The sequence below is a fragment of the Mycteria americana genome, chromosome 5, assembly GCF_035582795.1.
Source record: "Mycteria americana isolate JAX WOST 10 ecotype Jacksonville Zoo and Gardens chromosome 5, USCA_MyAme_1.0, whole genome shotgun sequence".
In the NCBI taxonomy this organism is placed as follows: Eukaryota; Metazoa; Chordata; class Aves; order Ciconiiformes; family Ciconiidae; genus Mycteria; species Mycteria americana.
The window spans coordinates 47,226,428-47,238,927 of NC_134369.1; the positions used below are offsets into that span (position 1 = coordinate 47,226,428).

A 12,500-nucleotide genomic window follows, 5' to 3' on the forward strand; every position below is an offset into this window, starting at 1 on the left:
ATATGGTTTTCTAGATACTTTGACTTTTTTTTTTTTTGCTAAAAATATTTCATCTACAATATCACTATAGGCAGCAGAAAGTAGAGAAAACTTTAATTTCTGCTAATCTCATGCTAGAATTTCTCTCAATTGCTGGCAATTACCAACTGCTGAGGACTGAGGAAACATTAATAAACGAACTAAAAACATATCTGCTCTTTTTTCCATTTAAAATAGAAAATCTTAGGTAATTTTGCATACCCATTTGTGGAAATGAAGCATTCAGTTCATTTTTTGTTTTATTTTTAAAGAAACGATCACTGAACACTAGTCATTTAAGAATGATACGTCTGGTGACAAGAAACCAATCTGACTCTTTTAATATAGTCCTTTTTACCAGTCGTATAAGTTGTCTGTCCAGCCACCTAAGCACATCAGGCCCCTCTTCTGTCTCTGCCCTATACACTGCCAATCTAGCCATGAGAATCGCAGCAGCTTCCTGGTCAAAAGATGCAGCAATGTTTTGAATCTGCGTCTGTGCATCTGCCCAGCTGCAAAAGAAAAATACAAGTATTTTCATCACAGTGAAAGGAAAGATGTCCAACCTCAAAATATCCCTTCAAAATTAAGGCAAAGAAAGCAGTGTTAACAGTTTAACAAACTCATGCTGGAGCTTCAAAAATCTGCTGGGTGTAAACGAGCAGCCTCTCCGTTAACCATTCTTTAATTAGAAACGTCCCTTATTTGTACAGATGCCATGCAACTAAAATATAATGCCACTTATAAAACAGTTATTATATTTTAAAAATATTAATTATGACAGGTAAATTACAGAAAACACTGCCCATGAAGCTAATCACAAATTCCCACACTAGCAGTTTTCTTGTGCACCTTGCTTGTTCTTTTCAGTTTACAACGTGAACTATTAGTCTGTCCTTTTATCAGTCGCCAAGAAGATTTTACTAATATAACTAATGTAAGTTAACAAGATACTCGTATCAACAGTAAGGGCAATGCTTTTTTTGATAAACTGAATCTTCCATCAAATTAACCAATCAGCAATCTCCTTCACCTTCAAGGAAATGTCATTGGACATTGAAGAATGCCTGCATAATATTAAACATCACTTTCTAAAATTGTGAAGTAAATTGAATCAAGGAAGCTGCAGGTAAAGCTTATATATGGAAGAACAGGTATTTACACCCCCCTGAACTGCAGCTAGCACTCTCAAGTTATGAAGTGATCTTTGCCATTTCCTAAGTCCAACCATCTCCTCAGTTTAGGCCATAGAATTTCACTTAAAGCTTCCTCTTCATCTAAAATCACTTGGGTTACTTCAGAGCACTCCCATAACATCATCATACAGCCACTGCAACCTCTCAGAGAAGAAACAGCCCACAAAACAAGAGGAGCAACCTTCTCAAAGGTATGATCATGCCTTCACCACCAGTGGCACTGCATATCCCAGAATAATAGATTGGTTACAAAATCTAAAGATTAAAAGGCAAATAAATAGCCTGCTTTTTTGAAAATGATTCATCGCAAGTAAAACATACTTTCTGGCAACTGTTGTCACTCTGATACGTCTCTGTCCACTGGAATGCTGGTACTGAGTCACAAACTGGATTGCACCACGTCCTCCTTGAGGAATGGGAGCATTGTGCTAAGTACAGGAGAAAAAAAAAATTAAATGGAGGTGAATCTCAAGATTTTACAGTACAATTTGAAAATGTATAAATTAATTACTAGAAAACGATAAAATCCTTAGCAACAGGCAGCTCAAGTTATATAAATGTACTGTCTGGTGCTTTTATTATGTTGAGTACCTTTACTAAACATGGCTAATAAATTTGGAGACTGTTAAGGGATGTTAGGAGCAGTTGCTGCCTCCACCAGATACCCTTCAAGCAACCAATGCTCTCTCCTTCCACATACCCTTGCAAAGACGATACTTTCAAGGGGGCTGTGTTAAAATTGCTGATTTCATTAGATTCTATTTGAACATTACGTGATTCACTAGCATTACAGGGCAACAAAGCCGATACTACTCTAAAACGTTGACTAATGAATCCCAGAAAGTGCATCAAAATGTACAGATTGGAATCCAGGTGTAAGCTGACATTTCAAAACTCTGGTCAGTAGAAATACAGGTTTATACACTGCTAACAAGGTAAGTAATTCCAAAAAAGGACTGTTGAAGTCAATTATTGCACACCATGACCAGACCAGTTTTAGACCTAGTAATAAAACGAGACCAAAATAAATGTGCAAAAAGTTAAATGAAAAATGGCTAAGGTAAGTTCAAGTTTTCAAACCTTTGCATAGGTTATAAAGTATGCAATATAGTATACTAAATATACAGAAACTACGTCAACTCACGTAGTTCCTGAGCCTCAAATATTTGGAAGAAGGGAAAGTACTGGAAGTAAGCAGCACATTTGCTTGTCATGTTTTTATCCTCTTTCCTAGTACCCCCACAGGGAGTCAGGAAACCAGGCTATATGCCCCTGAGGCATTTCAATGAAACTAATCTTTACTCGCAAATGCTGAGCAATTAAAGCATAAATTAAAATGTAACATTATGGAGTAATTATCTTGTAATAAAACATCAGAGAAATACTGAAAAGCACTGTTAAATGCACAGATTACAGTATTTTCATATATTGCAACTGAAATACATTTTAATAAGCAACACTGAAAAGAAAAATTGGACTTAGATCATGAATGCTATCCAAAATTTGTAGAGCTCTCTGGTTCTCATTATCATATTCAAGAAGAAGATCAGCTCATCATTAAGCTGTTAGTGTCCATCTCTAAACTTTGACAACACAAAATGGCGACATTGTTTGTATCCCTGCTACTGTGCTTGAGGGAACCACACAAAAATACAGGCTTCAGCAGTCACATAAAATAAAATTACTGTGTTTAGTAGACAAGTAGACAAATATTTATTACCTGGTTGACCACCTCAAAGTACAGTGCAAGTGTTGTAGTAGGATTAAGTCCACAAATCTTCCACTGACAAGTACCTCCTGTTCCAATCTCCTGTAGAAAGATTTTATAATGCTTTTACAAACCAGAAGTATTACTTTCCTTTGTGAAGTACAACATCTGGCCATTATAGGTAATTGTTTACGACTACTCTGTCACAAGTTTTGTCCCTGCTCGCTCTATCAGCTTCTCAGACAAAGACAAACACTCTTGCAAAACAACTGCAGCGTTGGATGCAGGAATAATAAAAAAGGCGATGGCTGCAAAAGATTTAAACATTAGAAAGACAAGGAGGTGGCATTAGAAAAATGGAAAAAGCAAGTCAAACAGGAAAAAGTACTAGACTTTGCGTAAACAGTCCCAAGAGAAGAGGTAAGAAGCACATGTAAGTGGAATGACTCTTCTAAGGCACACCAGTAAAACTTCAAGTAGATAGCTTACATAGCATAGAGTTACATAGTCTCTAGTAACTAACAAGGTAACTGTATACAGATAGTGATGTATTTCAAGGGACAATTCCTTTTTCTCATTCAAACAACAAAAATACCCAGAGAAACCAATTAAAATAATCAGTCATCCATAATGGACCCAGTGAAACCAAACAAAACATTAAAGGAAAATTATACTGGCAATATTGTCACTGTGCTTGTGTTCACTGTTAAAAGCATTATGGCTAGATCAACATCCAGTCTCCACTTGCAATGAGCTGCATGCATCTACATTTTATTCATATGTTTTACCTCAAAAGTTTTAATTCAGATAATTTCAACAAAAAGGTTTTTGGAATAGAAATTAATCATGATATAATTGCAAGGCAACAGACATGAATTCACAATTAAATTTTCTATTACCTCCTATGATTTAAATATGTAGCTTAAATAAGGAGATGTACATTTAATTGTTTTTTGGGTTTTTAACTTTTATTGTAATATATACAATCATTCAGGTGATGAAATAAGAAAATCTGTACCAGACCACTAAGGAAAAAAAGAAAAAAAATGCTGATTATGTTGAGATTCTGAGTTCACAAAGATGCAATCATAAATACAAGGAAAATTTAGGCATGAAAAAGGTTTGATTAAAGCAGGCCATATGTAAGCACTTTCATATTGGAAAGTGCTCCATTATGCAGATTGTTAGGAACAAAAGTGAGACTTTTCAAATGTAAGACATTTTGGTTACTTGCAGGAATTGTTTTTGATTAGTAATCAAATGCAAAATTAAACTGTAATAATATTATAAGAAAATAAGTGATGATTTAAGTCTGATGTAAATTTAAAGGAGTTACTTCAGGAGCCTGTAATAATTGGATATTCTAATCAATTAATTAAATGTGCATTTGGTGAAACAGCTATACAAATGGGGTATAGGATGGGGTCAAGATAAAGGAGATGTTCCCATGGTCTTCTGTCCTCCTGTTCTCTCAGGCTTTCTAAACAACGTATTTTCATGGTACTCTGTTTGGATAAAAGGACATAGCTCCGATTTTAACAATAAAGCATGCTAACTCACTTTCTACTTGGTTTCTGCTTTGCCAGCATATAACGTCTCTGTAATAATTTTAAAGTAACCACCCTGTGGACAAACCTAACCAAGCAACAAGTGATCTGCAAGGTCTAATACAACTTGAAACTAATCTAGCAGTGAACAGGAGCTTATCCAAAAAACAGCCCTTCCATGTATTTAATTTAAAATTGGTAAAAACATAAACACTCTTTGTTCCATTTATGGAAAAGTTTCAGCCTCTCTTCAAATCCAGAAATCCTAAATCCTATTTTTCAATAGTAGATATTACCTTCATTTTCAGCAAAGTTAACTTACATTTTCTGAGACACAAGGTCCTTTAGAGTTGAGAGATACACAGGGTCCAATCGCTCCAGAAATCTTTACTTCTCTTGAAGTCTTCATATGTAGAAGAAAACCATACATTAACATGCCACACTAAGACAACCTCAGTCTTATTTTATCATTAGTTAATGAAAAGCTTAATGCAAATCAGACTCTTGATACCTTTAGAAAAGGTTATACATATAATAATGCTTGATACATTTAGAGAAACTTTTCATGTGCTCACTTTCTACACTTAATTACGTATGTTTGCTGTAACAATTAGTACATCTGAAACAACAGCATGAACATAAATTAAAACACAGAGAAAAGCTGCTGTTATTTATAAATCTGGGAGCCTAGAAAGTATACTGGATAATGTCTATTTTGCAGCAAAGTAATTAAAATATTCACAAGATGAGATAAAAACTGAAGACTGGTAAGATAAGCCTGTACATACCCCACACTGAATTTATACTCTCTATCTCCTAAATATATTTAGCTAAAAGCAAAATCCAGTTATTTACATTCTTCCAATGCCATTTTGAAGTGATTTGTGTATTCCTCTAGAACTGGGGCTCCCTTTTTGCATTTTCCAGGATCTTCCAACAAAATTCACAAGAACACGTACATGAAAAAAGAGGGTTCAATTATTTGTCCTGGTAGTAAAAACTTAAACAGAATTTTACTGAACAAGAAAATAGCCCCATATTCTTCTACAAGGCAGGATTGTAATACTTTGCAAGAAACATCACGGAAGACCATACCAGAACCTACAGCACATTCAGCTCTAAGCGTCTCACAAGAGTGGAGGTGAAAATGAACATTGTTAAAGTGCCAGAGTGGATTCTGATAAGGATGGAAAATCTGATAAGGAAAGCTGTCCTGGACTATGTAGAGAACCTGGACCTAAAACCAAGAAACACTCACTATTGATACCAAAATCTATCCACACAGCATTGTGAGTTTTTAACAGAGACATTAGTTTTGGTTCAGTCTCCCTTTTAGCTGTCACGGAATGCAGGGTAAGAAAGAATTAACATTATACCTAACTCATATTTACAGAATCACAGAACTGTACAAAGATAGCTAGGCAGTAACAGCTATGTCCAAGCCAACCCCGACACATCTGTTTAGCATGTTCCTAAAAATTCCTTAAAGGGCAGAGATTCCACAGTTCTTAGACATCCTATTCCAGTGCTTCATTAACACATTGCATTTTTTATTCTTACCTTTATTTCTAATGTGCCACCAAATCCCATTTTAAATTGTCCTTGCATATCTTTTGTGAATACTCTCTGAAACGTTTGTTTGAATAAAGATGTATTGAAAGAGTCTCCCATTACCATGTAGCCTCTAGACAACAACAAAAACAAAAAGAACAAACAAACAAAACCCTCAAGTTAAAACAGATTACTTATTATGCAATAATTTAGTACATGGGATTTATATAGCTTATTTCTATTAAAGACTAAATCTAATGACAGTTCATGGTGAGGTACATTTTTGCCTTCTTGAAATGGACTATCATTAAATTAATATTTTGCTACAATGTTAGGGATGAATTTTGTAAGTGAGCTTCTTGCCCAACCCGCATCTTAAGGTCATTGTAATTATAATATATAACAAAATTTTTCACTGGGAAAATACTATAGTGGAGTTCAACACTACAAATGTCTCACAACATTGTCAAGCAAAGTCAATTAACTACTTCTAATATTCGATATTCCAAACCTATCACTACACCATTTTCTTTTGAGTAGTTCACTCATCATTTCAGGCGTAAATCTATGCTCAAGAAGCATGATTTATTTTTATGCTTAGCAATATCCTGTGAATGTAACTGCAGCGGTTGCCACTCATCATGAAATATCATATACTGCATTGAGGAAGCAGTAATGGGAGATATTATTGTTATTAATCCAAAAATATTAATTAAATCATATTAGTAAAATATGTTATTAGGTCAAACATTACACCTGAAAGAAGTTATAGAAGTTTCCAGGTGGGTACTTGAAGATAGAAAACAATAGACACAGGCAGAATCAGAAATCCCTCCCTATATGTAGGATGTAACCAAACAGAAATAGGAACAGCTGTAAGAGAAATGAACAAACTATACATCAAGGCTAGTTTTGCTAGAAGAGGGCAAGAAACAGGGCAAGGTGAGTCACAAGAGCAGAGAGAAAGTGCAAAATTACACTGCAGCATACAGAAAAATCAAACTTAAGGTTTGATGCAGAAAAGGAATAGGAATCAAATGTGCAGCTGAAGTCATAAACTTAAAGATCCTAAGTAGTGGAAACTCCCATGCTAAGGCTATATAAACACACCTCTGAAAAAAAGCAACCCAGCAGTGACTAGCATGGCCAAGCTGGCCTGAAACTCTGCAGCTTATGTTCATCACAGCCTGCAGCTGCATCTCTCATTCTTGGTATGCCTAGGTATGTAGCAGGTGCTTAGGAACCTGTCATATGAAGGTATTGACAGGCAACTAAGAAGGCCCGTTACCCACTGATATACCAGCTATCAAACCGATGAGCAAAGATGCTTCATTTAATTTTACCTGCAGTTGGTATTGACACAGCTAACAAAAACAAGCAAGAAAAATGAGGTTGGCAAAAGAATCCAGACTGAATACAGAAGTCTAACCTAAAAATCAAATGGTATGTATAGCAGGTGGCTATACTAGCAAAGATGAAACATTATGAGTGTAGAAAAGACTTTCAGAAAGAGAAAGAAAAGACAGTCTTTGAAAAAATATGGAGAAGAATTGGCAGGATTTACAAAATGAATGAGGTACTTAACACACAAGCAAGAGTCAAAAGTTATCCCAGACTGTAGATCTGCATAAGAGGAAGGGTTAGGGTGTCATCCACAGTGACAGAAAATAGGGGAGTGGTTTCAGGAGAAAGACTAGAACTTGCTTTAATCCTGTTAAAATGAACTCATGGCAAGACAAGCTGGAGGCAATACAAGACCACATCTGAAATTGTAGAACTGGGTATAGAGAGCAAAAATCAGGAGCAACAGATATACTTCATAATTACCTAAGACAGTAGTTGAACCTATGAACAACAGTATATAGAAGAAGGGCATAAGTAAGACAGAAGGAATAACACAGGGTTTTGCACCACTCTGAAGAGCAAGAAAAAGAAGGATGACGGGTCCTTATCTTTACTGAAACCTGCAGCTTACATACACACACACTGAAAAATAGCAACAGTACATAGGATAAATTGCCTTTTTAAAAGATATCCATGTTATTTAAGCCTCAAACGGATTATAGTAAAAAAAAAAAAAAAAACAAAAAAAAAAACCAAAAACAAACAACAGCAAACCCCCTTCTGATTAAACCCACAATTATGGTGACAAATTTGCCAGAGGCTCAGAAATTACAAAATTCTGGTACAAATGCAACCATCACAGTATATCAGAGTAGGTTTGTGGGTGTTTTTGGGGGTTGTTTGCTTTTTTTTTAAGTCGCAGAATGTTTTTGGTAAGTGCTTCCTGTCAAACAATTAAAAAAAAAAAAAAAAAGGGCAAAAAAACCCCAAACCCTGCACCTTCATATACCACTTAAAAATGAATAGGCACATACCCAGTGTAGTTGGGACAACACTTCATCTCCAGAAGACCAGTCTGATCCAATGCACATGCATATATGTCAACAACATGACCATTTGTTGCAGCCCGATTAGCCAGGGCTTCAAAATGCTAAATCCAAGATGAAAATACAGTTCATAGCAATTTATGACGTGAACTCTCCACATCTTCATATTAAATCCTGAACTCCCAAAATTTTTCTAAAACAACATTATCAGACTTTATTCACATCATATTCTAATACAAGCTAAAAGAGTATTTTTCCTGAAGTTAAAATTAAGACTGGAATTTTCAACACCTGTGGGTTTTTTCTGACCAGCTGAGAACCTGACTCACACTAGACAAAACAGTGGTTGCTATTTAAACTAGAAAATTACCTTGATCTTTTATTTTTAAACTTTGCATTAAGTACTAGATCCAACACACAGAATTGAATTTACCTTTCTAATCTCAAGTGCCTATAACAACAGACACCTGCGACTGAGCTAATGGTTTAAGCTCCCGTTATAATCAGTTAAGATTAATTCAACAGGGTTTGGATGCAGGTCACCTGCCCAAATGTACATTTAGGATGAAACGAACTATGCCTAAACCCTACTGCCTAACCCTTCCCCAACTACAGAGACAGTTTTGAGCAGCTGTCTTAGAAGCAGATAGCCTTACTCCAGACGTATCATTTAGTCACATGAATTTTCTCTGACTTAAACCAGGGAAACACTCCAAAGAACTTAAATGTAAAGCTAGAGAAAGTCCTAACTCAACATACTGAAATTTCTGAATAAATACCACTATTCAGAGACAGGTAAACAGAACCACACAATTCCCACCTCTTTATACATTTGCTACTACTAACAGTATTTTAGAGTGCCAGGCAATGTAAAAGTTTACTTACTGGCAAGATGCCTAAAATATCACCCATGATCATCTCTTACCTTAGTACTCTTTTTAACATATTTAGCATTGTCTTTTTCAATGTCATGCCATGATCTTATAGGTAACTTCAATTCATCCCCTACAACCATGCCAGGTCCTTGTGTAGCTGGTCCTCCAATGAACATCATTATACGTGCACCGGTATTAGGAAAAGTGCACTGCAGGAAATAAAAGACAAATAAAACCATCAGGTTTTGCTCAAATTGAACAAAAGAAATAGCTATGCAGGTATTTATCACATTGATAGAATTCTAACAATAACTGTACTTTTTCCCTCCGAAAACTTAAATCCACTGTTAATTCAAAGTCTCAGTTTTGCCTCATTAAAATGTGTAAACCCCTACAATTACTCTATGTATGTAAGGAATTCTATCCATCAGAATCATCATACAAATCTAATATGCATCAATTACTAAGGTTTTTACATCTTGACTGTGGTGGCTTTTCTCCAACAAAATTATCTGTTTACATATTAGCACAACTGTAGTTAAAGCTATTACCTCAAGAAGGCCTACAGCTATAGAAAGAGCCACTCCAGAAGAACGTAAGGGCCGTTTTCCTTGTGGAACAGGCCACGGATCCCGTTGCAGTTCACCCAAAAGATCAGTAAGATTCATATCAATTTTCTGCACTGGTTGCAAAAATCTGTAATCAAATACATGGAATTAGTTTAGATTCAAATTGTTAAATAAAAATTTTATCAGTTGCTCACTAGCAATACATTAGACATATTAGCAATGTCTAATTCTAGATTCTAGTCTGGATTCAGCAATGTCTCTGCCTCACCACGATAATGCAGTTTGGTATTACTACATATGCAGCACGCTCAGCTTCAGATGTTCAACAAAGTGCTTGTAAAACAAAAACTTGCTACCTTAGAGATATCACCACTATCCAGAAAGAACCCTATCTAGACAAAACAACACAGCAGATTATGACCTATGAATCTCAAAAAGAAACTCAAGTTTCACTACTTCAGTGAAAATCAAAGATCAGAAGAAACATTAACATATAATTTTTCGTGCTCTCTGCTACAGCCTGTCTACAAATGCAGCTATTTATTGGAAGGCAGAGACTGCAAAACTCTCTCTCTTTTTTTTCATTTTGTCAATTTCTTCTACATCAGAGTGGGATACACAGGAAAATCAAACACCAACCCACAATTTCCAAATCAGAGACAGAAGGGGAGGGGAGAGGAGTTGAAAAGGGAGAAAAAGGGAAGGCAAAACTGGATATCCACATGAGAAACGGGCACTAAAGGAGCTGCTAACACCTTCTAGCACAGCAACCAACAGAAGCACCATTATTTACATATCTATAACATGTCTATATAACATTCTCTCTGAACACTTCCAAAGCATCATCCAGATGATTTTACTATCACCCATTAAGTCTTTTCTTCCCAGTACAAACTGTAGGAAAGAAACAGGCTATAACCATTAGTCTCCTAGGAAATTTGTGCCTGATCAGAAGGTTCGACTGTCAGTTGGTTGTTTTCATTGTCAAAAACCTTAAGTCTTCCAGTAAATCAGTGTAGTCAAGGTATGTTTTTTCAGACGTTTTAAGCACATTACCTGTTAGAAGGTGGTGGCTGCTGCACTTGAGGACCCCGACCAACTTGTGAAACTGCTACTTTTGTAAGCCCTAGCATTTCCTGTAGTCAAGTAAATAAGATTTTATTACAAAATTTGTTTACAGACTATTTGAATTTCTTCATCACCATCATCTTGATGATTTCTTTTTGCTTGCTTTTGTGCATTACCTGCAGCTGTTTTGCAGATAGGTCCTTTGTTCCTCTGAAGACATAACTTTTGGAAATTCCTTCACAGCCAAGCTCATGAACTTGCACCATTCGGCCAAAAGTAATGAGACCTACTAATGCAGTTGGTGGCAGGAGACTAAGCGACATTTGCATGGATTCCTTCAGAGCTTGCAAGTCTTCATCTTCCATGCATGTGTCCACAACATAAAGAAATATCAAAGGCATCTGAGGACCACGCTTTAAGAAACACAAATATAATCACATGTAAAACAAATCTCGCAGTATTTAGAGGATCAAAAATGAACAAATAAAGTACATTTTGTAAAAGTTTTAAATTTAATCATATCAATAATGTAAATGTTCTATCTAACTTACCTCCCTCTCAAGCAACAATCAGTATCTGGAGCTAAAGGGGAATGAAATCCCTACCATAATGAACTCTGCACAAAAATGAAATGCTTACGACAGAAGAAGAAAAAAAATCCTTTCAAGATGTCATGATAGTTTTGAAGCATGTGCCAATTATATAAATCTTTTAATATATAATGAGCTTTTATTGCTCCAAGTGAACATAATAGCCATAAAGCTATTCAGAATTATAAAATATTCCAACCTGATAACATTTTGTGGCATTTCACCTCATAATTTTACTCTAGAGATCACCAGTTCTTTTTATTCTTTCTAAACTAATTTTGCTGTACTATGAGCAAATATCCCCTTTACTTTCCGTTACAAGAGTTGACAAAAGTAGAGATTCTGTTCAGTCTTCACTCTTCCTTTCATAATCTGAATGCCTCACTGAAGTCTTACAAATTTTAATCCTCAAAAATGGAATTTAGAGATTACAAATTTGCAATTGTAAATGTTTGCAATTTTGGGTTGTAGGTCCATTTTTTAATTTCTATTCAAGTAACTTATATTCTAAAAAAGGATGAATATTAAAATTCAAACCCCTGAATTGAATATATATTAGCTGTTTTCTCTAAACCAGCTAGCCCTAAAACTAACTCATAATCATTCAGTTACAAATTTAAATTAAAATGATTAATGAGAGATGGATCAGCAGTCAGCCAAATTTGAACTGAAATTGTTTGAGCAAGCAACAGCAGTAAGCAGACCTGCAGCACAAACACAAATTAAGCTCCTGGTAAAGAAACAGACCTAACAGAAATACTGCCTTTAGAAGAGACCTCTCTTCTTTTTTTTTTTTTTTTTTAAACCAGTCTTATTAGCCATCCTCGTGTTCTTATAAAAAGTTACGTTTTCCATTTCCAATTGATGACATATAAGTTCAATCTAGTAACAAGCACATATAGACTCACAGTCATTAAAACACAGTGAAGAAATAAAATTGAAATTAATTCTTTTTGTATATTGCAAGGTTATAGATGTTAAAGATTTT

The 12,500-nt window shown here is 35.3% G+C and overlaps 1 protein-coding gene across 2 annotated transcripts in view; it reads right to left on the reverse strand.

Moving 5' to 3' along the window:
* The window catches only part of SEC23A (SEC23 homolog A, COPII component), a 30,856-nt gene that overhangs the window by 10,623 nt on the left and 7,733 nt on the right, over nucleotides 1-12,500 (reverse strand). For both annotated transcript variants that reach the window (XM_075503186.1, XM_075503185.1), the window contains exons 5-14: nucleotides 11,099-11,335; nucleotides 10,911-10,990; nucleotides 9,837-9,981; nucleotides 9,336-9,494; nucleotides 8,399-8,514; nucleotides 6,030-6,153; nucleotides 4,792-4,872; nucleotides 2,935-3,024; nucleotides 1,536-1,642; nucleotides 377-530 (exon numbers count right to left, since the gene is read on the reverse strand). In XM_075503186.1, the coding sequence (XP_075359301.1) occupies nucleotides 377-530; nucleotides 1,536-1,642; nucleotides 2,935-3,024; nucleotides 4,792-4,872; nucleotides 6,030-6,153; nucleotides 8,399-8,514; nucleotides 9,336-9,494; nucleotides 9,837-9,981; nucleotides 10,911-10,990; nucleotides 11,099-11,335 (1,293 nt within the window). The remainder of the gene's footprint in view (nucleotides 1-376; nucleotides 531-1,535; nucleotides 1,643-2,934; nucleotides 3,025-4,791; nucleotides 4,873-6,029; nucleotides 6,154-8,398; nucleotides 8,515-9,335; nucleotides 9,495-9,836; nucleotides 9,982-10,910; nucleotides 10,991-11,098; nucleotides 11,336-12,500) is intronic.